Source organism: Myotis myotis, unplaced genomic scaffold, assembly GCF_014108235.1.
Source record: "Myotis myotis isolate mMyoMyo1 unplaced genomic scaffold, mMyoMyo1.p scaffold_m19_p_9, whole genome shotgun sequence".
Taxonomy (NCBI): Eukaryota; Metazoa; Chordata; class Mammalia; order Chiroptera; family Vespertilionidae; genus Myotis; species Myotis myotis.
Genome location: NW_023416401.1, coordinates 7729986 through 7757031, shown reverse-complemented (window position 1 = coordinate 7757031; position 27046 = coordinate 7729986). Strand labels below are relative to the sequence as shown.

Genomic DNA, 27046 nt, shown 5'->3' with positions numbered 1-27046 from the left:
TGATACCCTGACTGATAAAACTCTAACCCCACCCCATCTTTAAAAGGCAGGCTGTATCAATGAGAACACTTTAAAATTTGAGTTTTTGAACCTTACATATAATGCCAATTTCATACCTCTCCTCTTAGAGTGATGGGATTATGGAGGTTTTCTCTTTCCCTACCTTGCTGGATTCATCCTTCAATGCCTTATAAGAGAATAATGGCTTATTGTCAGGACACTCAAGCCAGGTGCAAACAAATTTAGACCTAGCCAATCATTTACTTTCTCCTACAGCATGTCACCCTTTTAAAATGGAATTCAAACAAAGAAAAACAAAGATATAATTCATGTTTACTGTTGTAGTTGGAAGCGCTTAATTAAATTGAGGATACTGAAGAGGTCTCCAAATTATTTTATGATGACAAGTAGACTCAAAGCCAATATGTGGTGATATGGTAGTATTTTATTTTTATGAGGCATTCGGTTTTGAATTATAGTCCCCATTTTTAAATCAGAAACATCTTCAACTTCTGTAAAATGTGACTTTGTAGTTTATGTTTGTATGAATGACAAGAATAGTGAAAATTACTTCAATTACATCATGTTTTTCTTAGTGAGGATGATAAATCACCAGTTTATTTTTGTTGGTTGCTCCTCCAATAATTTAAAAATTAGTAACTTTAGTTAAGAAATCTATGAACCCAACAAAAAAATGTTGTTATATTGACCTCAACCTTTAAAAACTAAATTAAAATTATGCTGAAAACTATGTTGATACTTTGGTGAAATGTTATTTAAAAATCAATGTTATTAATTTTTAATATTCAGAAGCATATTAGATATTCTGCAAAACACGCCTTGTACTCTGTGTTTAGGAGAAAATACCATGATTTGTCCTGTAGTTTTAGAAAACTTTTATTCTTTTCAGAACTCAATACCACTTAAACTAATCTAAATAAAATACACACAAAAACTCTTTCCATGTTTGCATGAAATGATCAACATAGGTTGGTAAGCTGTTTATAAAACATTCAACAGACTTCTGAATGCCAAAGGCAAGGTCCAGAGATAAAATTTTACAGTTGTTTTTCCTGTGGAAAGATCAATGAAGTGGTCCAGGGTCTCAGGTTTTAGTCTACAAAAGGACCTGCCCACCAATATCTATCCCAAATGATCTTAAGGATCCCAGACAAATCCCAAAACCAGGTTCTAGGACTGACTTTGCCAGGGATTAGGACTGTCAGTCATGTCACTTAAACTCTTTGGAATTCAGTTTTTCATCTGAAATAGGACCTATTAAGCTGGTCAGGATTTCTCAACCTCCAAACTATTGCCACTGGGGCCTGGATAATCTTTTGTTCTGAGACCTGTCCTGTACATTTGCATTGTAGGATGTTGAGCAGCATCCCTAGCCTGTATCCATTAAATGCCAGTCATATTTCCCCCTTCCAGGTAACAACCAAAAATGCCTCTGGACATTGCCAAATTTCCCCTTAGGGCAGCAGTTCTCAACCTGTGGGTCGCGACCCCTTTGGGGGTCGAACGACCCTTTCACAGGTGTCGCCTAAAACCATCAGAAAACACATATATAATTACATATTGTTTTTGTGATTAATCACTATACTTTGATTATGTTCAATTTGTAACAATGAAAGTACATCCTGCATATCAGATATTTATATTACGATTCATAACAGTAGCAAAATGACAGTTATGAAGTAGCAACGAAAATACTTTTATGGTTGGGGGTCACCACAACATGAGGAACTGTATTAAAGGGTCACGGCATTAGGAAGGTTGAGAACCACTGGCTTAGGGGGAAAGGGAGGGGGCACAATCTTCCCAGTTGAAAATCACTGATCTAGATGACTATTCCCCAAAAGTTGTTCCAGTGTACACGGGTCCCGTGAGAAGCTCTGAGAAAAAAGAAGTGCTTCGTTAACTAAAGATTGGCCTTTCATTTCTCTTTGTCCAGGTCCTCCCCTTCTGCTTCAGCACTAGATCTGAGTCTTCTGAGAGCTTCTCTGCTCAACCTATACTCTTTATTCTGGTGATCGCATCCACTCCCAGGATTCCATCTATGGGCGTGAATAGCAAATCAGGTTACTTTTCCCCTGCAATAAAAGTGGAGTCATTTTTAAAGGTTGAGGTCAATAAAACAACATCTATTCCATTCACATTCCATCTGTGTGCCAACTGCCAAACTCTAGCTGCCTCTTTGTAATGACTAAAGATCTCCACCCTGACATATTCAAGACTGAACATTTGTCTGCCCTCACTGAGCCTGCCCTAACTTCCTCTCCCTCATCTCAGGCATAAGGACTATTACTTAACCCTGAAGCTGACACTTCCTTCCTTAACTCCCCCACGTGCAATCTGCTTTGTTCATTTACTTTCAAATTATATTGGGTAACTGTCCACTTTGTCTGATTGTAATGGCCACCATCTCAGTTCAAGCTAGCATCTTCTCTCACCTGGAGAAATTCCATATTGTCTCTGCTGGCCTCTCTGCTTTCACCACCAGCCCCGGTCCACGTAGCAGGGAGAGATGTCTTCTTCATACAAATCAAGTCTGTTCCTTCCTGAAAACCTTTAAATGCTCTGTGATTCCACTTAGGGTAATTGACCGTGATCTACAAAGCTCTATAAACTGGGTCCTATTTCTCGTTCTACTCTCCTTTTGTGTCATTTCCCTTTTGCTTCCAACGTTCCAGACCTGCTCTCATTACCCTTGTAGAGAAATAGGAACTAACTCCTAGCAATGCCCTGTGTTCAGCCTAAATGATACTTCTGTGGTGAGGCCTTTTATCTCATCCCTCCTCCTCCAATGACCATTTTGTCCTCATATTACATCTTTCTATGTAAACTTCACTTTTGTTTTAAACACCAATTACAGTTGTAATTTTATGTTTAGTTGCTTCATGATTTGTTCACTATGTCTTTTCCAGTAAGTAGTAAACGCAGTGGGGTCAAAAAAAATCATGACTCTGGTTTTTTTGTGTGTTTTTTGTTTTGTTTTGTTTTGTTTGCGGGGGGAAGGTAGGTGGAGAATAATCACAATATTCTCATTTGAAAATTGTTCTCAGACCACACAATATACAAAAAGACAGTGGCACCCCAATTATTGTGAAACAATGGGTGTGAACCTACAAATACTTACTAATAGTTCCATAGCCTGGCTGTTGTTCCCTCTCCACTCTACCAGAAAAATAGCTCAGAAACAGTTTTCAGAACTCCTTTCTAACAGCTCCACTTTTATCCCAGGGGAAAAGTAACCTGACTTGCTATTCATGTCACAGTGACCCAGACAGGGCACATGTTTTAGGAAACGAAAAGACAGGTCACTTAACATGTAACATCTTTTTTCTTTCTCTGGTCCAACTAGTTAGGCAGGCCTATGGCTACATGAAAATTAGATGCTTTTTATCTCAAATAGTTTATTTTTGCATGCTTGAATACTTTTATGACCCCAAGGCTTATTGAGTATGATTGACATATATTACATAGTGTAAATTGAAGGTGTACAATGTGTTGATTTGATATACTTAGATATTGCAAAATGTTGACCACTATAGCTTAGCTAACACCTCCCTCACATCACATAATTACCATTTTATGTAATAAGAACATTAAAGTCTCTTAGCAACATTTTTCTTTATTTTTGCAACTTCAAGTATATAATGCCATATATCCACATAATCACCATACTGTACATTGTGTCTGCAGAATGTATTCATCTTATAACTAGAAGTTTGTACTTTTTGACCATCTCCTCATTTTCCCCAAGCCCCTAGCCCCTGGTAACTATCATTCTAGTCTCTACTTCAATGAGTTCAGCTTTTTAAGATTCTACATATGAGTGATTCATACAGCATTTGTCTTTCTCTGCGTGACTTATGTCTCTTAGCATAATGCCCTCCAAGGTCCCTTCATGTTTTGATCACAACATCATACCCACAGCACCTAACTGGATCTTCCATTCTTGCTTCTGGAATAATCGGATACATTCCCTAACATTCCTGCCCAATCTCTCCTGGCAATGCACGGTTCAGATAAGCATGTTCAAAATTCTGAGATTTGAGGAAAAAATATGTTTTCTAACTTAATTGACTAAGGAAATTTCCCCCCCATAATGCTAATTAATAGTTTATTGTAGAAAACATTGAGCTAGATTATCTGTGCGATCTCTTCCAGCTAATGACTCTATGGCAACTTATTTCAGAGGAAAATGCTCGGAAAAAAATCAATACCATGTGAATTTCAATTCAAATTCAAAGACCAATAAAATGTTTAAGACATATATTGAGTTCAAAGTGTTCTAATAATAAAACTGTTACCAGGGAAGCCTGAAGCTGTAGGAGAAAAGTTCAGTCCTGAACTAGAAACTCTCATTGGATCGTCTCTTCTCAGAACTGGGCAGGTGAACCTAATGTTCGCATTGTTTACCTGCCTCTTGACAGTGTGTAGCTATTAGGGCCCAGCCATTGTGGCAATGGGACCAGGTCCTCAAAAATAGGAGCCAGGTGCTGAAACCGGTTTGGCTCAGTGGATAGAGCGTCGGCCTGCGGACTGAAGGGTCCCGGGTTCGATTCCGGTCAAGGGCATGTACCTGGGTTGCGGGCACATCCCCAGTAGGAGATGTGCAGGAGGCAACTGATCGATGTTTCTCTTTCATCGATGTTTCTGGCTCTCTATCTCTCTCCCTTCCTCTCTGTAAAAAATCAATAAAATATATTTAAAAAAAAAAATAGGAGCCAGGACTCTCAGATTCAATACTTGGCTTTGCTTTCTATAAGAGAATCAAGCACTCAGAGTACAGGTCTACCAGTGAGCTTCTGGCAGAGTTTTTGAGGGCAAATATGATAAACATAAAATATTTTTAAAAGCTTACAAAGTATTATAAAAATGAATGAATTTTCCTAATCATTACCAAAACTTTAAACCCATCAGATTATAAAATATATGTGTTTGCTTTTATTAAATTTAATAGAAAAAGTGTGAAATCACTGATGGTGATCAAACATCATGAAAGTAAAAGCTAAATGGAATGTTCATGTGATTTAAAATAAAATGGATTCCTTTCTCACTGTTTTCAGTGAAACAGTCAGATCTGGCTTACTCAGACCCTGGATATGCACATCTTATGCTAACATGAGAAATAGATGCATAGTCTCCTATCTTTTCCTTTTTTTATTTTCAATTTTTTTATTTTTTTTTATTGATTAAATTATTACATATGTGTCCTTATCCCCACGTTACCCCCTATCCCCACCACTCATGCCCACACCCCCCTGGTGTCTGTGTCCATTGGTTAGGCCTATATGCTTGCATATAAGTCCTTTGGTTGATCTCTCCCCCTTACCCCCACTCTCCCTTACCTTCACTCTGAGGAATATCTTTTTCTTTCATTTGGAAAACTTACACAGAATGAAATAACTGAGCCACATCATGATGTCTGTTGAGTGCCAACTCTCTGCGCGGGGCCTGAGGTCAGTGTGTTGCATCCATTATCTTGCAAAGTAATCACAGTGTCCAGGAGGATATTTGCAAGCCTTCGAATCACACCAGGCAGCTTCCCCTCTGAGCCTGGGAGGTGGTAAATGTCACCTTGCCCCTTCTGAGTCAGGCTGTCTCCCAGAACTCTGAACTGCACGAATCTAGATTTGTGAACTTCAAAAATCTTCCTAATTTGGAGTAGCCTTTTGATGTGTTTAAATATATGGTGAATCATCATTACTCACAGATTCTGTATTTGTGAATTCACCTTCTTGCTAAAATGCATGTTTAACCCCCCATTCAATGCTTGCAATGCTTTTATGGTCATTCGTGAACATGTTGAATACATGAGCAGCCCAGTGCTCACAAACTCAGCTGATATGGGGCAAGGAGACACGCGGCCTTGTTCCAGCGCTCAGACCATAAATGAGGGTTCTTTCCGTGATGTATGTATTTTGTGCCAATTTTGTTAACTTTTGTATTTTTTGTTGGTGGTTTTACTGTATAAAGTGACCCCTAAATGTGGTGCTGAATGATGTCTATGCTCTTACTGCTCAAAACGCTGTGATGTGCCTTTTGGGGGAAATATGTGTTGATTAAACTCCAATTAGGCATGAGTTATGGTGCTGTTGGCTGTGAGTTCAATTTAATGAATCAGCATTATTATTAAATAAGGTGTTCTTAAACAGAAACACACATAAAACAAGGTTTTATATTAATTGGTTGATAAAAATGTTGTAACCAGGGGGAATACAGGAATCTAATCCTGTATTTCCTTTACAAGCAATACTTAGTATTCTCTAATTCAGTGTTTGTGGCAACTTCATAAACTACAACTCCCCCAAACAATGAGGATCAGCTGTATCCAGAGACACCATCAAACTTGACTTTCTTAACTGATGGTTTGATGTCTGATAATCTGATTACTCAGCTTTTGAATTGAGATTGGGAAATTAATACAAGACCTCAAATGCCAACTTTTAAACTGATGGAACTTTTATGAAGAAGCCATTAAGGACTGAAATGAAAGATTTATATGAAAGTTCTCATGAACCCTAACTCTCTGAGGAAAATGATCTCAGTATAATCTCTCTGATGCTCAGCAGTCCTATATTTTTACTTGAAGCATGTTGTCTTCCTGAATAGAGAGAAAGAGAATAGAAATTCGAAAGATTCTAGTTTACAAGGTTTTTAAAAATGTGCATAAGGCATACTGCCGTGTACAACTCAAACCAACTTTATGAGAAATGATGAACTCTTTACATTTAAGCCATGCTAACAAAAATCCATGAAATCCCCAGCTGTCTCCATTCTAAACTCTCACATAAAAGGTGAATTCATGACAGTCAATTAGTTTATTGAGCACAGAAAGGGCATATTGAGACACTACTGTAAAGTGACTTTTTAAGTTGTAAGTAAAACTATGATACAGAAAGTTCTGACCTGTCATTACTAGCCCCATTTCTTTGTAGTAAATGTAAAATTATTTCAAGGAAATCCTATGTCTTTCATTTATAATCAGAATCTTTTAACAAGATAGTGCTATTAAAAACTTTTGGGGAGTCCCCTGTCTCCCTGATGTTCAATTTATAACACAAGCACTAATTATTTTTCCAATAATAATGAATCAACAATAATTTATTTAACTATAGGTGAATGTCTTTTCAAAAAAGCAATGATTCTTAGATAACTTGTCGATAGTGTTTTGATTTTAAGTCAAGTATTGGGTTGGTGGTTATATTCATTTTTTAGTTCATTTATCTTTTACATTGAGGATTATTTATAAAAATTTTGAAATTTGGAAGTCCACAAATGGTATAGGATGTTATTAATTAGGCAACATTTTATTTAATACTAGTGCCCTGGTGCACAGATCCGTGCACATTGAAAGGTAATTAATTAGAAGGTGGCTGTTGGGGCAGACTGGGCAAGTCGTCCAGACATGCCCTGGAGCCAACCTCCTTCCGTCCCTCCCTGGCCGGCCACAGCTGGGGCAGCGCCAGGGTTCGAAGGGTGTCTGAAGTGAGCGGGGGTCTCTGGCAGGTGACACAACCCAGAACCAGAGAGGAGGGAGCCCAATTCTGGGGTGTGTCACCTGGGAACTGCCACTGCCAAGTCACCACAGCTCAGCAGCTCCTGGATTGAGTGTCTGCCCCCTGGTGATCATTTTGCAGCATAGCTACCAGTCTATATATAGATTTCAGTAGTACAATTCTATTAATAAAAGCCTATGTGATCATCACGCCCTCACGCCAAGACGCCCTCATGTCGCAAGGAGCGATCATGAGGAGGCTGCGTGTGCAGCGGACACGTGCGGGTGGGTGGGGCTGCATGTGCACGTGGGTGGACGGGGGCTTGACACCACGTGTGCCGTGTGGAGGCGGGCCCGCGGCTCTGGCCTACCTCTTTGGGGCAATCCACTGAGGACCCTAGATGGGTGAGCAGGGCCTATCTCTTTGGGGTGATCAGTCACGGGGCTCCCACACTGTGAGAGGGCACAGGCTGGGGGACCCCCTCCCGAGTGCATGAATTTCGTCCACTGGGCCTCTAGTGATATTATAAGCACTTACTCTGTGTCAGGCACTGAAAGGTTGCTTGGTACATTGTATATGTTTTCTTTAATTATGACAGTAACTGTATCCAGTAAGTATTATTCTCATTTTACAGGAAAAAAAAACATTGACGTGCAAAAGGCCTAAACATTTTGCTCAAGGGGTATAGGAAGCTAAGATAGGTTATTAAAGAAATACTTTCAAACTTAGGTCTGGGAAAATATCCAAAGTCATTGCTTTCTGCAACTTTCTAAATTAATTTATAAATAAAGTTGTAGTCTAATATTTATTTTTTATAAATGTGTAGCTTTAAATGATAAACATGACATAGAACATGGTATTTCTTTTTTATAAATCTTTATTGAACGTATTACATTATGTCCCCTGTTTTCTCCCATTGACCCCTTATAGCCTGCCCCCACACCCCACCCCAGGCCTTCACCCCCCTATTGTTCGTGCCCATGGGCTATGCATATATGCATACAAGTTTATTGGTTGGTCTCTTCCCACCCACCCACCCACCCCACCCGCCTTTCCTCTGAGATTCCACAGTCTGTTCCATGCTTTCATGTCTCTGGATCTATTTTGTTCATTAGATTGACTGATCATTGACTTGGGTTTAAAGAAAATAATTTAGAAGGTCAATTAGCTATTCTTATTTACATAAGCAAATTATCAAAACTGTCTTATTGGTCTATTATTTTTTGCCTAAATATTGTCTACCATGTGGTACTGTTGCGACACAAGACAATGTTCATATCAGGACTCTATGACTCTCTTTCAAAACCATGGGCTGCTTTTAAATGGGATTCATACACTCTCGACAGGTTGAAAATTAAGTGTGCTTTATAGATAGCTTCTTAAAGGGAATGGAGGTAAATCGTGAGTGATAGGTGCCAAACGGTTCATCTTTCATAGTACCAAATAAATCGCCTTTTTTATAAAGCATAGCTTTCTCTGGTTCCTGTCCCACTGGAATTCTTATAGAACTAAGCAGCATTCCTCCTCCCCTCCCTCTTTCTAGTCAAGATGATAGCGAAATGCTTTTTTAAAATTCAGATAAAATTCATATAACTTAAATCCTCCCTTTTAAAATGCACAGTTCAGTACTTTTTCGTTATATTCACAGGTGGTACCACCACCACCATGTAATTCCAGAACATTTTCATTGCCCCAAAGGGAAACCTGTACCCATTCCCAGTATTTCCCTATTCACTTCTCCCACTACCTGCTGCCAAATTCTAATCTGCTTTCCTCTCTATAGATTGGCCTATCTAGATATTTCATATAAGTGGAATTATACAACATGTGGCCTTTTGTGTCTGGCTTCTCTCACTTAGCATGATGTTTTCAAGGTACATGCATGTTGTACCATGTATCAGTACTTCCTTCCTTTTTTATGGCTGGATAGTGTTCCATTGTGTGGATAGACCACACCTGTTTATCCATTCATCAGTTGATGGGCATTTGGGTTCCCACTTTTGGCTGTTTTGAATAATGTCACTCTGAAAGCTATTGTATAAGATTTTGTGTGGGCATAGCTTTCATTTATCTTGGGTAGATAATTTAGATCTTTCTTCTCCGTTTTCATTGCTTTGTTCTCAGTTTAAGCCATACCCAGAACAACAGGAACTCTTCACATCCTTAACAGAGATGGATAAACACTCGGCTGCCATGTCTCCCTAAACCTGATCTCCATTTGCCTGTCTTTTCCCAGAACCACCCATTGGCCAGATGCACCCCCCTCATGGCAGCGTCACTCCTCAGAAGAACAGCAACCTGCTGGTGATCATTGTGGTCACCGTTGGCATCATCACGGTGCTGGTGGTGGCGATCGTGGCCGTGACTTGCACCCGGCGCTCTTCAGCCCAGCAGAGAAAGTAGGTAACAGCTGGTTCCCAAAGGGAGAGAAGTCCACGCTTGACCCAACTACCATCCTTTTGAGTTCTATTTTTGAAGGCTCTCTTCCTTGCTCTTTCATAATTCACACATGTTCCTTATCTCCTGGCCTGGGCAAGACCTTGCCTTTTGTCCAGTCCAGGCCCATTAACTGAACTGGGTGAGGGCTAGACTTGCAGACTGAATAGTAGAATCCTGCAGACCCGCTTTGCATTTCTGTTTTATTTTACTTCTTGAGGCCAGATTCTTTCTTTCAAGTGACAGCAGGTGTTCCTGAAGTCGCACTTAGAGAATGGGCTTCACCATGTCCCTACTTATGGCCCTCTCTGCAATTATCTATAAAGGGGTGAAGATGTGTGTTCCTCTAAAAGTGTTTATCACTTTTGGCAAGGAGGCCGGTAGGCAGTTAATCAATGCTTATCGCATGAATAACTATCTGCAGAATACCAAACACAATGCAGTTGCAATACTAGAGAGTGTTTATTTTGGAGGCAGAAGTTAGGGAGGAGGAGAGAGTCAGGAATTCAAGACGGTTCCTATTTCCTGGCTATGCTGATTCCAGAAAATAGTAATAATTGAAGGGTTTTAAAGCATTTTCATATTATGCAGCTCTAGGTTCTAGCACAAGGAGAGCTTGAGACATCAAAGTACAGAGTGTGGAGTGGAAAGGTTGTTTTCATTCCACTTTTCCCCTTCTAGCAATGCCCCCTAACCAGCATATTAACCTGGTGCCAGCCAGTCCATTGTGGGAGTCAGCAGTAACCTCCTGGTTGTTCTCTGCATCCTTGCCAATTTAGTACTTTTTCACCTGACTGTCTTACTGGATTGGCTATCGTAGGCTCTTCCCTTGTTATTTTTTTTTTTCTGGCATGGCATTTTTCTGTACTGAGGAGCAAATGTTTAGCCTCCTAAATGAAGTCTACTCCACTTTAACTACTATATATAGGTCACTGCACTGATTTTCAAAGTTTTAAGAGAGATTCTCTAGCAAATAATTTTCCCTCTTCCCTTGCTAATAACTCATCCTTTCTCTCTGGACAAATCCTGTGACTGTACTTGTTGATCTGTAGTGACTCTTCCAGCATCTTGAAGTGAGGTGATTAGAAACAGGATAAGGAATATGTACATATTGAAGAATGTTACATAGGAGGATATAGATGCAGTCTTTGTATTTAATTTATATCTATGCAGGGAAAATTTGGTATCTAGCTCCATCCATCTCACTGATTATCTTGAAACTGGTGTGCTGGTGCATTGTGTCCAAACAAGAAATCAGAAAATTGAGCTTAATAAGACCAGTCTTATACATGAGCATTCTGGGAATTGATGGTCACCCACAGAGTTTCCAGAGTGCTGGGCACTTAGTAAGGCTCTGGGGTGGGGGTGGAGGGGGGAGAAAGGTACTTGAATAAAACATTAAACAATCTCTTGGTCCAGCATTCCTGAGAAAGGGGTTGTGCAAGTGTAGATTGGTGGGACATCGTGGCATCGGGCATCTGAGGCAGAGCGGAGGAAGAGCCACAATAGGGGAAGTGGGGAGGGTACCATACCCAACTTAGCCTGTGTCATGATAGTTTTAAAAACATCAGTGAATTCGCAAAATTAAATTTGCTAGCTCAAACATCTGTAGCACGGTATTTTGTGTTGTTTTCCATTTTTATCATTGCAAGAAGGATATTTGAGGGTGATATTGACCTAATGAACTGGAATACTGGACATATTTTGTTCATGCGGAGAGAAAATGGCAGTCTTCTCAATGTGCAAAAGTGGGATTTGATACTATTTAGAGAAACTCTCAAATTATCTTAAATTCCACACTAAGCACCTTGGTAAGAACTTAAAGATTTTATTTAGAATGAGTAGAGGCTGAGCTCTGTATATGACTTGTTTTTAAAATTAGGGAATGAACAAAAGAACAAACCATTCCATTAATAACTGAAAACCCAAAGAAAGTAAATTGTGAGTTCCTGCACTTGCTGCCTCCTTTTCCTCCCAAAGTCTCTCGGTATTTATTTGGCACATTTTCACCATGTTTATGCATATACCTTTCTTCAGTCACAGACCATTGCCGTTCATTTTTGTCTCTTTGTATATGTTAACAGGAAAGGGAGAAAAAAGTTTCTCCATCTAGATATTTCTGAGTTTTAAATTAGTTTTTCTTGATTTCATTGAGGACTCCTACCCCACCACCATTGAGCCTTTTAGAACAAATTAAGTAATGCAGATGAAAGCAAAATCAATTCCAATTTGAAACAGAAATATTGCCCCTTATAGGGCTCTCAGGAAAAAAAAAAAAAAAAAAAAAATGGGAGTTTAATGTAATTAATAAGGTGAGATAGGGAACCAATTCATGGACTCCTTCATTATCTCTCTATCTGGAAGTGTTGAGAATGTAAGTTTTCTTGGAGGACGTGAATTACATTCAAATTGATTTGAAACATATGTGTGTATACTATCAGTAATATCTCATTCAAGTCAATGCCTATGCATTTTATTCATGGTTAATCATATTCATATAGTTTATCATATAGACCTCATATATAATAATGAGGTCTGTTATCTGATTGACTCACATTCTAGTTTGTAAGATTTTATTTGTTATGATATAAAATAACTAACAGAAGTTAGAACCCAAGATCTAGTTCTGATTCTACCACTCATGTAATTAAATCAATGGTATTTAATTAAACCTAAGGGCAGAGCTAATTCCTCTTAGTTTCCTCAAATGAGAAATAGGACTAAATACTTTTTATCATCCCCTCTACCTATAAAAACTGAAATTCCCCATGAGATACTACTATATTATAGAAACACATAGCAGCATTTAGCTTCAAACAAGTATGAAATAAAAATAATTTTTTATTTCTTCTTAGTTATTAATTTAAAATGGTGTGCTACTTTGAAGAGATTCCTTTTACACATTTAGAATCAGTGAGATTATAGAATGTCATAACATAGAAAAAGTATTTTATGAAAGCTTTACTTGATATGGGGTGTTCTGTGTTCTTATTAAAGCCATAACATTTTTCTGGCCAAAATATACAACATGGTTTGACAAGTCATAATGTATCCATAGGTACTAAAGACAATATATTTGACATTGAGAATATCCTGGGAATCCAAGGCACATAGTTATCACATATGTAGATGATCAACAATTTGTCCGAATACATTAAATTTGAATATGTAAATAAAATTTAACACCTCCTATTTAATTTGTCAGGCACACAGCAAGTTTTCCATATTAGCATGCATTCAAATCTTGACCAAAATAATTACTTTCATTACTCAGGATCAAATGTTTAAACTCTTAAAGGAAATCTACTCTATCTTAACTACTCTAGGTCATTTGCACTGATTTTCAAAGTTTTAACATTTTTGTCATTTTCAGTATCTACCACACAGAGATTTTTAACTCTCAACCACTTAGCACCCCAAAATATCTTAATTCCATCTCAGAAAATCCAGGTTTATTTGAGAATCTAAGGCACATTTTCCCTTGGTTTCTAATACATTTTTTGTTTTTAATAGCAGTTAGTAGAATAAAAATAATCTCTATAGAGAATTAGAAACCTTTGGGCAGGATTTGGATGGAGGGTTCAGGTCAGGTGTTTATACTTCCCAACATATTCTTCCTACTTAAACTATAATCATTTTTCACCTCCGTTCAGGTCTTCTTTCTGCCCACAGCCCTCCCTAAATTCCCAGTGGTCAGTGTTCCCACCTCAATCTCCTTTCAGATCTTGGATACATGGCTGTGTGTCCAAGAGAATTAGTACAGAGCTCTATGACTACCTCTTGTGAACAATTTGAGCAAAGGATTCCTAAGCACAGAATGGGAACTTGAACTTACTAATTCATTATAATGTGGCAAAAGGACCTCTGAAATGATATTAGTCTTGTATTTCTTGGAAGGGCACATTCAAATAAAATGTATACTCAATCATTGTTGGTTCTTACCTATTCACTTCCCCAGCATACCGATTAAAAGTGAAAAGAAGAGAAACCCCTTTAGTAATAATCGGTTATATGCAGGGTGAGCCAATAAAGAATCAAGGAAGAGCCTAGCAAAAAATATTTTTAAGCCCTGACCCGTGTGGCTCAGTTGTTTGGGTGTTGTTCCTTGCACCCAAAGGTTGCCGATTCAGTTCCCACTCAGGGCACGTGCCCCAGTTGCTGACTCGATCCCCAGTGGATGTTTCACTCTCACATTGATATTTTTCTCTCTCTATCTCCTTTCCTCTCTCTCTAAAAATCAATTTTTAAAAATCTTAAGAAATACTTTTGTCAATAATAAAAATTCTTATTATTTAATTCAAGTAATTACTATGTGCTGAGTATGTGATCTGCATCATACAAAGTAACATCTGACTAATGTTGAGTCCTGAGCTATAACTCCTTCTGCAGGTCCCCACAGACTTACTTTTATTATTAAAAAATGTTCCTATTGAAGGCACAGCCTCCTGTGATTTGGCCCCCTCTGCTTTTTCAGCTTTCCTACCTACCATGTCCCAGTGCAGGCTCCTTAGTCCACAAACACAGAAATTCCCAGGAGCCATGCCATTCTTCATACATTTATTATGCTCCCAATGTCTCATCTATCTTTGCATTTCCAGTACTTAGCAGAGTTCTTGACACATAGTCAAAGAGGGGCAATTTTCTGGAGTTGGTATGACCTTGCTGCCAGGAAGTCAGCAAAATGCAGGTGCTTTGGGGGGAAATATTGGAGCAGGAAACACTGCCTTGTCTTTCTCATAAACTACTAGGTAGATATTGTGTTTTACACTCATCAGCATGCTTCGAGAAAGACAAAGGAAAGACTATTAAGGAAAATGTAACCGATCACCCCATTAAACATTTATTAATTACCTAATACGGGCAAGCATCTTATTCAGTAGTTGGGAAAACAGAGCCACTCCCCGTGGCCTTGCAAGGTTACAAAGAGTTTTCCCTGAGAGTGGTTTGTCTGACCCGTTTAGCGATGATAAAAACAGTTATTCTTGCAAAGCCCTGCGAGTGAAGGATGTGAGAAGGAGGTACTTCTCTGGGCTTGTGACCAAAGTTAGATTTTAACTGTCTGAAGTTTGCCTTATGAAGAGATATTATTATTTTAAAAGTAGGAGAACCGACAAGTGGAGATTTTTAAAAAATATAAAGCTGTAGAACAGAGGTTGAAAACTTTCTGGAAAAGGCCCAAATAGTACATATTTTAGGCTTGGCGGGACCTGTGGTCTTTGTTGCACCTATTCAACACTACACTGCGAAGTGAGCTCCGCAGGGTTCCAATAAAACTTTATTTACAAGAGCAGGCAGTGGGCAGGTCTGCCTCCAGGCCATCGTTTACTCACCCCTGCTGCAGAGAATGGCCAGCATGAGCATCCTGCCACTTTCCTTAGCATGCAGAGAATATTTGAATCTCTCAAGGAGAGACAGCCACTGAAAAAATAAACTTACAATTGCAAAATTCTTTTTTTAAATATATTTTTTATTGATTTCAGAGAGGAAGGGGGAGAGAGAGAGAAACATCAATGATGAAAGAGAATCATCGATTGGCTGCCTCCTGCAAGATGCACACTGGGGATTGAGCCCTCAACCTGGGCATGTGCCCTGACTGGGAATCAAACCATGACCTCCCAGTTCATAGGATGATGCTCAACCACTGAGCCATGCCGGCTGGGCCAAAATTCTTATTGAGTCAAATAAGAGGCATTTGAATCACACTTCCAAGGGTGTTCTTCTCTTCTCAGAAGGATGGGTCTTACTGAGTTTCAATCCAGACACTCAGTGGCTCTAAGGGGAAAGCGTTTTCTTCTCTTAAGAACGTCCCCATGTGATCTTTTGTCCACAAAGAGCAAGCTTCCGGATCGCATGTTAAATTATACAGCGGAGGTGTAGACCTCCTTCTATCTAAGCTTCTACCTTGGCTGTTGGCACAGACTCTGGCCTTTTTATTTCTATTTGCCTTTTCAAAGCAGTTCCTTCCTTTATCTCCTAAGCAGATGCTGCAGTCAGTTCCCTTATGCCTCACTCCAAAGACTGGCATATGGCTCCATCGAACCCATTGTCAGCTTGGGCTCGGATTTGCAGCTGGGGAAGCTGAAGGGAGGTGCTCCCTGGCAGGCCCCCGAGACCCTGGGGATTCAGCAGCACATCTCCTGCCACGTGGTGACGCTCCTGGGAAAGGGGGAAAGGCGGCCAACACAAGCCTGCCAATTCCTGGCTTTCACAGGTTTCCTCCTGGGAGTGCTTCTGTTTCCTTCCCCGGCTTCTAACTTGAATTGACAGAGAAGAGAGAGGGCCATTGAGGTGAGGCACTCACGTTGGCCTTCTAATTCTGTTCCATAGGAAACGGGCCACCCACAGTGTTGGCAAAAGGAAGGGCAGCCAGAAGGACCTGCGGCCCCCTGATCTTTGGATCCATCATGAGGAGATGGAGATGAAAAACATCGAGAAGCCATCAGGCACCGACCCTACCGGGAGGGACACCCCCATCCAAAGTTGCCAAGAGCTCACACCAGTCAGTCACAGCCAGTCAGAAACCCAAATGGGGAGCAAAAGCACCTCTCATTCAGGTAATTCTCTCCTCTGCCGTCAGAAAAAGAACCCCTCAGGGTGTTCTCCACTCCCTCTTTTGTGGAGGTAACCTTCCCACTAATTCACAGTTATTTACCAATAGTTCAAATAATCTGATATACATGTGGTTGATTAACCTGGTTTACTTTCTATCCCATCATCCTGTTGCCTGCTTTTTATGATTGCCATGCTATTTGAAACTTCTAAGAGGTAGGAGGTGATACCATTGGGAAACATTGAAATGTGAAGCTTCAATGAATTGATTGCTTTTTGTTAAATCTTGAACAAAACGTTTGTCAAGGCAATAAAAGCTGAAGCTATTGTACACTTCTTAGTTCCCTGTGTCTGTGGGTAATTGGAAGTTGATTATAAATTTGCTGTCAATTCCTTGCTTTAAAAAATCACATCAAGGACACTTGAAATGTGAAAACATTGACAATTCTATTTCTTTGCCTCGATTACCATGAAGATCAACTCTCATCCCCATGCAATCATGTGATATGATCACTAGCCTAGTTCGATGAAGTCTATTTGAAGGCTCTGTAGGTGTACAAAGTGATCTTAAGAAAACCCCCAATGTTTAATAAAATGATACAGAACAATCCGTGTTCAGGTATAACTGAGAAATCTAGAGAGTTGGTGGTAAGGTATTTCACTTTCTGTGGGTCCTCATGTTTTTGAAATGCTTATGGGAAGTTGAATAATTAACAAGTGCTCTCATCAGAAAAGCTCTTCGTCTACTCATGATATGTTTGTAGAATGAGTAGCTATGGTTTTTAAACCAAATAAAAATATTGTAGTTGTTTAAATGTGTAACTGAATAACTATACTTTCTCGACTTTGGACTGTCTAACAAGGACTTCAGTTACTGATTTTCAATGATAAGTTTTTGAGTATTCCTTTTCTAGACCTTAAATAATATCTCGCACAGAGTCTCTAACTTTGCTGTCACATTCAGTTATTAAATGCATTTTAGTTCCCTTAAGCACTACAGTGTGACACTTGAAGATTCCTCCTTGTGGCCAGCTAGACTTTCGGCTCTCAAGGCTGAGGTCATAATTTGTTCTTTAATCCTCTAGCATCGTAGTGAGATTGAGTGATTAGAGTGGGACAGTCTATTTCAGACACACATTTACCTATTCCTCCTACTTATCTCTTCGTCCTGGCTATGTTATTTTCTGGGTAATGAGGTTAAGGTGAATTTTATTAATGAGGGTATATTGCTTGGGTCACAAGACATTAGATGTTACAACTTAATACATTAAAATGAAAAAGGCATTGGTGTGCCTGGCTAGAAATGATGTAAAAAGTTGACTCATTGAAGAAAGTGTCTCTCTCAGGAGCATTATTGTTCTTTTAGGTCAGGACACTGAAGAAGCAGGGAGCTCCATGTCCACGCTGGAGAGGTCACTGGCTGCACGCCGAGCCACCCGGGCAAAACTCATGATTCCTATGGATGCCCAGTCCAACAATCCTGGTGAGTCAAGATGGGTGCCACACCGAGGAAATGAAGTGGTTTCTTTTTGTATCTTTTCTATATCAATTATCAAAAAGTGATTAACGTTTTCTCTGATCTTTCTGGGTAAATGGACTTCATGAAGAATGACTAAAACCGTATTATTTATAATTAGAAGTCAGAATTTTCACTCTGTTATTGCATTTGTTATATACAATGAAATGTTCTGGCAAACAACCAGCTACATATTTAAGAAATTGTAAATATATATATATACATATATATACACATACATATACATATATACATATATGTGTACATATATGTGTATATATATGTATATATATTTACAATTTCTTAAATATGTAGCGGGTTGTTTGCCATATATATATATATATATATATATATATATATGTGGTGTGTGTGTGTGTACACACACACATATATATGTGTGTGTGTATGTGTGTGTGTGTGTGTATATATATATATATATATAGACATAAAAAGAGTTAAAATTTATGTCAATATTATTGAACTTATTCTAATGATTACCTTCATAGGTTTTTTAAATTATGTAGTAAGTACAATTTTTAAACTTAAATAATCTAGCACCCTTGAAGCAAGTATTGAGAGATACTCATTCACTATCCCCTTCTTGTTGAAGTTTTCTGTCATACTCCCATATTTATTGAAGATATTAGTATCTGGGGACCCCTTCCTTTCAATTACCTCTATGATCAATCTTGGTAATTACAATACCCATGCAGACAATCCATCCAGTGCCCTAGACCGTTAGTTCCCTTATGTTACCTGCAATGATATTGGTTCTCTCCCACTGCAACATATCAATCCCATGTCACACACTAAAGCAATAATCACACCCCCTACAAAATGTCAGTTTCTATCATCTGTTTTTCCAGTACCTTATTACTTTCTTGCTCACTTATTTGATTTCCCCCTTGCCAACAATTCTTCAATTTCACTGTGACCTCCAATCCATTAACTTTGCCATGTTTCCAGTGTACCTCATCACATCATGTCCTCATTTTCATCCAAACTCGGTTTCTAATCCATCATCATTTATTATTTTTAGTCCTTTGCAAACACCCTCATCTCCTTTGGTCCTCCTTCCCGATTGTGTCACCTGAAAAAACACAACCCTGGTTAAATCAGCTTCTCTGCCAACTCTTACTACATACCCTAATAGCTGACTCTAGAAAAAAAAAAATCATACCCTGCTTACTGGGTATTTATGGCCACAAATCCAAGGTGAGTTGCCATCTATTTGGAAATGCCACTGCGTTTCTGTAGTCATTCATTGTCTCACTTTGTAAGATGAATGTCTTATATCTTTTCTCACTTTTCAGACTCCCGATACCTATTTCCTTGGTTCTTATTTCAGTAAGAAAAGAGAAGCATTCAGAAATCCTATCCTTATCTTTCCATCAAATTGAGTCAATCTATTTGTACTTTTACCTAAGGCTGGCTCTTTCTCTTGTGGATATCCCTTTCTTACCCTCTTAGGGACTCTTCTGTCCCTCCCTCCCTTTTCTGTAGCATCAGTTTCTCCTCCAAATGATAACTCCAATAAGCATACAAATATTGTCTCACAACTCCTGTTTTACATAGCACCCTCCCTTGATACCACTTTCCCCTCCACCTGAAGCTCCACTCCTCTCCTTGCTTGAAAAGCTCCTTTAAAGTTGTCTATACTTTCTTTTGTCCTCTTTTAATCTTCCTTATTCATTTTAAGGCCTTTTTTCCAGTCCCTCTCCATTGAAACATGGTTGCCAAGGTTATCAATAATTTCCACATTGATCAAATGATCAATTCTCAGATGCTCAGGAAAATTGGACACAGCTTCTCACTCTTTGTTCTGAAATATGTTTTGAGTTGAGTTGTAGTATACTAAATGCTCCTGCTTTCCTACCTCTCCCACTGGCTGCTCCTTCTCAGTATCCTTCACTTGTTCCCCCTCTTCTTCCCAATCCCAAGAGTCAGAGTGTGCACTAGGGCTTGGTCTTCAAGCTTCTCTCGTCTATCTACACTAGCTTCTCAGATGATCCAGTACCAATGGCCTTAACGCCATGTAAATGCGCATGAATCCCAAATGTCATCACCAGCTTAATCTCTTCCCAGAATCCACATCAACTTCTATACAAATGCTCGCTCAACACCTCCAAATGGCTATCTAATAAGCCATCTATGTTCAAAATGAAAACCTTGCTCTTCCATAATTCCTCTCCCCACCTCCAAACTCAATCCTCCTACTATTTTCCCCATTTAATACATGGTACCACTATTGATTCATTTACTCTCATTCAACTTTAGTTTCATTTTGATTTTCTCACACTCCAAATTTAATCTTTAGTTCTTGCTTTCAAAACTTGTCCCAGATCTGACCACTGCTTTCCATTTTCACTGCTCTGCCCATATCCTACACACCACTATCTATTAAAGATAACAGACTATAGCTATAAGCTTGTAACTACTTTCTTCCCTTTAGCTCTTGAGCCTACAGTAAGTTGACTTCTCAATAGCCTTTCAATATACAAACATTGAAAGGTATTCCTTGTGTTACCCTTCTTGACTTCCATCACATATAGAACAAAATCCTACGTTTTTACCATGTCTTACAAGGTACCATGTGATTCACCCTCTGGCCTTACCCCTCACTTCATCTCCTGCTACTCCTGTCTGTAATCCATTTCAGCCACATAGTCCTCTTCTTTGTTTTTTGGACAATAATGCACCTTCCAACTCGGGTTTTTCACTTGCTGTTCTCTTTGCTTGGAATCTCTTTTCGTAGATATTTATATGGTTATTCCCTCATATCGTTCAAGTCTGTATTCAACTGCCACTACTACAAACAGGACTTCCCTGACCATTGCCTGACATAGCGCCTTTGGTCATTCTGCTTCATTTTCCTTTATTGTGTATGACCATCCTGCTTACATGTTTGTGTTTATTTATTATTTTTTTTCCATATCTTAATGCAATCTATATGAGAGCAGAGATTTTGCCTGTTCTGATTACTTTGTGTCCTCAATAACCAGAACGGAGCCTGGCACATGGTAGGCACACAATTGATACAATTCACTCAAGTGAATGAATTAATGGTTGCTTCTTTCTATTTGTTATACATCATATCTCTTCTATATATCATATCTCTCATTGTACCATAGTAAGTGCAAAAACATATATGGAATTTATAACGAATGCCAAGTGTTCAACTCATGGGGTAGACAGTATTATTATTCCTGTTTTACTGATAAGCAAACAGAGGTTTGGAGAGTTTAAGAACATAGCTTGCATTCACACAGTGAGTGAGTGTCAGAGCCAGACTTTGGACACAGAGGTCTGGCTGCAGAGTACTACACTGTAATCATTATGCTCCCAGCTGTCATATTCTGTGAAGCCATTGTTCTTTTTTCCCATTCATTTCACTACAATGAGAGACTGTGTACATGTAGCTGCCCCTATTTTTTCTCCCTCCAGTCACTTTCCTCTTGTCACTGAGTTCTATCAGTGCCAATCTAACTTAGCTTTCTTTTCAAAAATCATTGTGTCTCAGAATCTTTGTGCACCTTTCTGTCCCACATATAACTTTCACATCCAGTAAGTTCCTATTCCCATTGACTTTCCTTCCACAATAGCTTTTGAATCCCTGGTTACCTTCCCATTCCCAACAGTCATATTTTTATTCTATTCATCATGGCCTCACACCTGAACTGTCCAAACAGCTTCATAATTACTCTTCCTATCTCTAGTGTGTCTTCCAGACACTTTTGCATCCCTCTTACCAGGTTTCTTCCTAAAACGACTTAAACATGACATTCCATCCCATACATCTCCCCCATGGCTCCCCAGTGTCTACCAAGATAAACAAGTACAAACTCCTCAGCATATCAGGTTTGAGTCTACATTCCTAGGTTCCTGTGGCTCTGCCCTTCTCTGTTATGCATACCCTAGTCTCTTACTGAGCTAGACTAATTGCCAGTCCACTAATATCCATTGCCTTTAATTTGCTTTTCCTTCTGAACACATTTTTCCTCTTGGAATGACCCAGTGCCTAACGCTACCTAACAAAATTCTGTGCATCTTTCAAAGACTAGAGCAGGTACTGATTCCAGATCTCATAGATTCTCTCTTTTCTGATTACCTCATTCAGAAATGATCGTTTCTTTTCTCATATTTGAATAACACTTTTATACCACTTTTGTGGCATTAATTATGGTATACAAGCTCTGCCCCATCTTCTTAGGTAATCAAGTCCAAATCATCCCTCCTCTAACAGGTTGTGAAGTACATGAGAGGGAACAAATTACCTAATTCATCTTCATATTCACACACTGTATGGCTCAATACCTAGCACAGAATGAGTGCTTGCTAAATATCTGCCACATGACTGCATGAAATCACAACCCTGCCAAGATACACATTTACAGTTTGATCAGCACAGTTATTTAGGGCCTTATCAATCACATCAGTTGCAAAAGGCCTATTTTATTTATCAAGAAGCTTAAATGTTTATGTTAAAATCAACTTTAATTATATGTTGAAGTCATTTCCTTTTGTTGAATAAAACTTCACCAACACAGGCTTGGAGATAACAAAGAATTTATGTGACAAAGTAACTTCAAAGATATATATGTTTAAAATCATATACATGCATTATATTATAATTTTTAAGATAATAAAAATAAATAAATTACTAGTCATGTTAGGGCCACCGTTCACGTCGAGTAAGACTCTATGAAAAAGAGAAGGTTTGTTTTTATAGTCACAGAGCAATTCAGAGCTTGAGGTGCCAACATGAGGCAACAGTGCAATGAATAGACCCAGCACAGGTTTGGGGTTCTGACTCTTAGAGCCTTGGTTTCCAGACTCTCCCTCAAAAGCGTTAAGTTCTTTCACAGAATTAACAGAAAATTCTCATTTCTTCAGCCCACTCTATACAATAGATTCAGTTTCTGAGCAACCCAACATTTTTAATGCCATTGTTCTGGCTTATGAGAAAAAATAAGAAAAGAAAGTTAAACAAAACCCAGGGAGCCTTAAGGTGGTCCTGTGGTGGCTTGATTATCATGCCTTTGTTTGAAACCCTGGGAAGTTTTAAACTTCAGGATAATGCGTCTTAGTAGTCAGAGGCTGGAGGAGTGGGCTGTCTTTTCTAAAATTACTAGCGAAGGAGTTCATGGAAAGAGGCAAGTAAAGAACCTACACGATACTGTGAAGAGCATGCATGGGTTTAATGATGTGAAAATATAGCCACTTCCATGGCCAGTCATGTGAATACATAGGATTAAAAAATTAATATCTTTGTGTTGCAGCTGTCGTGAGTGCCATTCCTGTGCCAACCCTAGAAAGTGCCCAGTACCCAGGAATCCTTCCGTCTCCCACGTGTGGATACCCCCACCCACAGTTCACACTCCGGCCTGTGCCATTCCCAACGCTGTCAGTGGACCGAGGTTTCGGAACAGGAAAAAGTCAGTATAATGTATTTCCTCTTGATTTTGTTTTTGTTTTTGAATGGGAACCAATGAATACTACCATCGGGTATCTTGTCAAAGGTGTAGCATTTTGATGTTCTTATCTCTTAGAAAGATTGACTTACCCATGACCTGGGTAGGAGAATTTTTTTCCAACATAGTCATTCCTTTTGGATCCTACTTCGTGCTTTTGGACTGATTTTCTAGGATCTCTTTCCACAGTACACTTAACTGACAATATAAGGAATGATGGGAAGCAAAGGTTCAATGTTTCAGGAAAGTGACGCTTTGGTGGGTGCTTAGAATTTTATTTAGCACAATGTCCTCATGGTCCATCCATGTTGTCACAAAGGGCAGTGCATCCTTCTTTCTCAAGGCTGAATACATATAGTACCACATCTTCTTTATTCATTCATCCATTGATGGACACTTAGCTTGATTTTACATCTTGGCAATTGTGAATGATGCTATGATGAACAAGGGAGTGCAGCTATCTCTATGAGATAGATATTTGTTTCCATTGGATAAAGTATTTCCAGAAGTGGGATTGCTGGGTCCACTGGTAGTTCTATTTTTAATTTTTTAGGAAACTCCATACTGTTTTCCATAGTATTTACACCAGTTTACATTCCCACCAGCAGTGCACCATCACCAACATGTGTCATCTTTTGTCTTTCGGATGAGACCCATTCTAAAAGGTGTGAAGTGATATCTCATTGTGGTTTTGATTTGCATCTCCCTGATGATTGGTGATGCCAAGCACCTTGTCATGTACCGGTTGCCCGTTTGTGTGTCTTCTTTGGGAAAATGTCCATTCAGTGCCTCTGTCCACTTTTTAAATATTATTGAATGGATTATTTTTGCTTTTGAGTTTCATGAGTTTTGTTGTTTGTTTTGTCTTTTAACAATTGGTAGTTTTATAGTTTTGTTTTGGTTTTTTTTTTCTTTATTGATTAAGGTATTACATATGTGTCCTTATCCTCCCCATTGCCCCCCACTCCCCCGCATACCCTCACCCCCACCCCCGGGTCTGTGTCCATTGGTTATGCTAATATGCATGCATACAAGTTCTTATGAGTTCTTAAATATATTTTGAATATTCACCCCTTATCAGATAAATGGTGTCCAAATATTTTCTACCACCCCTTACATTGCCTTTTCATTTTGTTCATGGTTTCCTTTGCTGTATTGGAGCTTTGAAATTTGGTGTGGTTCCTCATTTGCTTATTGTTGGTGCCTTTACATTTAGTGTCAAATCTAAATAACCATTGCTAAGACCAAGGTCAAGGAGCTTACCCTTATATATTCTTTTAGGAGTTTTATAGCTTCAGGTCTTAAATTTAAGGCCTTAATCCTTTATGAGTTGTTTTAGTGTTTGGTGTAAGATAGGGGTCTGGTTTTATTTTTTTATGTGACAATTTTGTTTCCTCAGCACCATTTATTAAAGATAGTAGTCTTTTTATATTGTACAGGTTGGAAGCAAAAGTAGGTTTATAATTGTGAATATACAAAATACAGTTTATTTTGTATTATTTATTAATTATTGTATTATTTTTCATATGAACAACTCTAAACCTAATTTTGTCCCACCCTGTATAATCTTGGCTCCTTTGTCACAAATTAATTGGCCATATATGCATGGGCTTATTTCTGAACTCCCTATTCTATACCATTGATTTATATTTTATGCCCACACCATACTATTTTGGTCACCATAGCTTTGTAATATAGTTTGAAATCAGGAAGTGTGATGTCTCCAGTTTTGTTGTTCTTTCTTAAGGTTTATTTGGCTGTTTGAGTCTATAGTTTTTAGGAATTTTTTTTATTTGTGTGAAAAATATCATTGAATCTGTAGATCACCTTGGCTAGTATGGACATTTTAACAATATTAATTCTTTTAATTGATGAGCACAGATTAGCTTTCCATTTGTTTGTATCTTCTTCAATGTCTTCTATCAATGTCTTATAGTTTTCAATGTATAGATATTTCCCTTTTTAACTAAATTTGTTCCTAAGCATTTATTTTGATGCTACCTTAAATGAGATTATATTCTTAATTTTTTCTGAGAATTTGTGTGGATGTATGGAAATGCAATTAATTTGGGGCTATTGATTTTGTATCCTGGTAGTAGTATTTCATTTGTTTGAAGAAAGGTGGGAATGGAGAGACTCTCAAGCTATTATATATACCCTGATGATTTTTCCTGTACCATTTGACTTTTTTCCCTTCAAGCACATTTTAAAATCGATTTTATGGCTTTCTTCTCTTAGTTAAGAACAGGTGACTCAGCAGCTCATGTGAAATAGGATGTTTTGTAATAGAGAAGATGGTAACAGCAATAAAATATATTTGTGAAGTAAGCTATATCTCTGACAAATCATAAATTGTTAGATGCAGGAAGGTTAGAATTAAAAGGCATCAAAAATCTGCCAAGAGAGAATTGGGTTTATTTTCCCTTTTCTCACTGCACATCATATCTACAGAATAGAGTTGTGTGCAGAAAACTTGAGAAAAAATAGTCCCTCAAACCATGTTGGAGGGAATTAAATGAGAAAAATGTGGGAAGTCCCATAACTAAAAATTTCTAAAACCCAGGATAATTAGGAAGGTAATTTCAGTCAAAGAATTCAGAACCACAAGTCCCCTTTTCAACTTTTAAAATGTCCTCTCCCCAGCAGAAAAGAGAGTTAGTTTTAGTTTAGTTTTCTCTTTGGATCATTTCCTACTACTTTCTTTTGATTTCATTTATGTTCTCTCACTTTGTGTAGTAAGGATGTATAGAATGACCTTTATCTGTTCACTCCAGCAAGACGGGTATAAGCCAAAGTTTACTACTTTTTTTAAATTAAAAATTAACCTTATTTATTCATAGTGTATTCCTATAATTTCTTTTCCTTAGTTAAAGGCATAGCCTCCTTTGGAAAATCCAGTAACCCATTTCTTCTTTTCCTTCTCTCTTGATTTGGTACAACATGCAAAACTGTCGCATTGAATCACGGGGGAAATGACTCCAAAAGTGAGAGTTCAATGAAAAAGAAAGCAATAAAAGAACTAGTGCACAATTTGTTTTTGTCGGTGGTTAGAGTCTCATGAGCCACCCTGGTGCAGGACTCGGATAGTGTGGGAAGCTGCGCATATGTGGAAGCAGAGATACCTCTGTGTCTGCCATTCAATTTTGCTGTGGATCTAAAACTGCTCTAAAAAATAAGCTTTATTAAGAAAGGGAGAAATTAGTAAGGAAAGAAAGGAAGGAACAAAAAAAGGAAGGAAAAAAAACTTTAGTCCGTGTGTAGATTTTATTTTGTTAATTTGTTTAAAAGTAGATATAATTGAAAAGGTAGTTATATAACTTTTAAATAATATATAATAAAATATATAACAATTATATAAAGTTATATAAATAAAGGATTCTTGATAGAGTGCTTTTGAACCTCATCTAAAATCAAACGCATAGACATTCTTCTATTCCTAGATGTCATGGATTTTAAAAATATGTCTTCAGTCATTCGTCAAGGACTTTTGAGCAGAGCTATGTGCAGTGCCAAAGGAATGGGAACAAATGTGTGTTTCCAAGTGATTGCTTAGAAAAAAATAA

The 27046-nt window shown here is 38.4% G+C and overlaps 1 protein-coding gene across 1 annotated transcript in view; it reads left to right on the top strand.

Annotated features, from left to right (window-relative positions):
* Nucleotides 1-27046, top strand: part of DCC (DCC netrin 1 receptor) — a 588022-nt gene that overhangs the window by 528092 nt on the left and 32884 nt on the right. Inside the window, exons 23-26 of the mRNA XM_036322656.1 lie at nt 9748-9910; nt 16275-16501; nt 17863-17979; nt 23292-23447. Coding sequence (XP_036178549.1) covers nt 9748-9910; nt 16275-16501; nt 17863-17979; nt 23292-23447 — 663 coding nt within the window. The remainder of the gene's footprint in view (nt 1-9747; nt 9911-16274; nt 16502-17862; nt 17980-23291; nt 23448-27046) is intronic.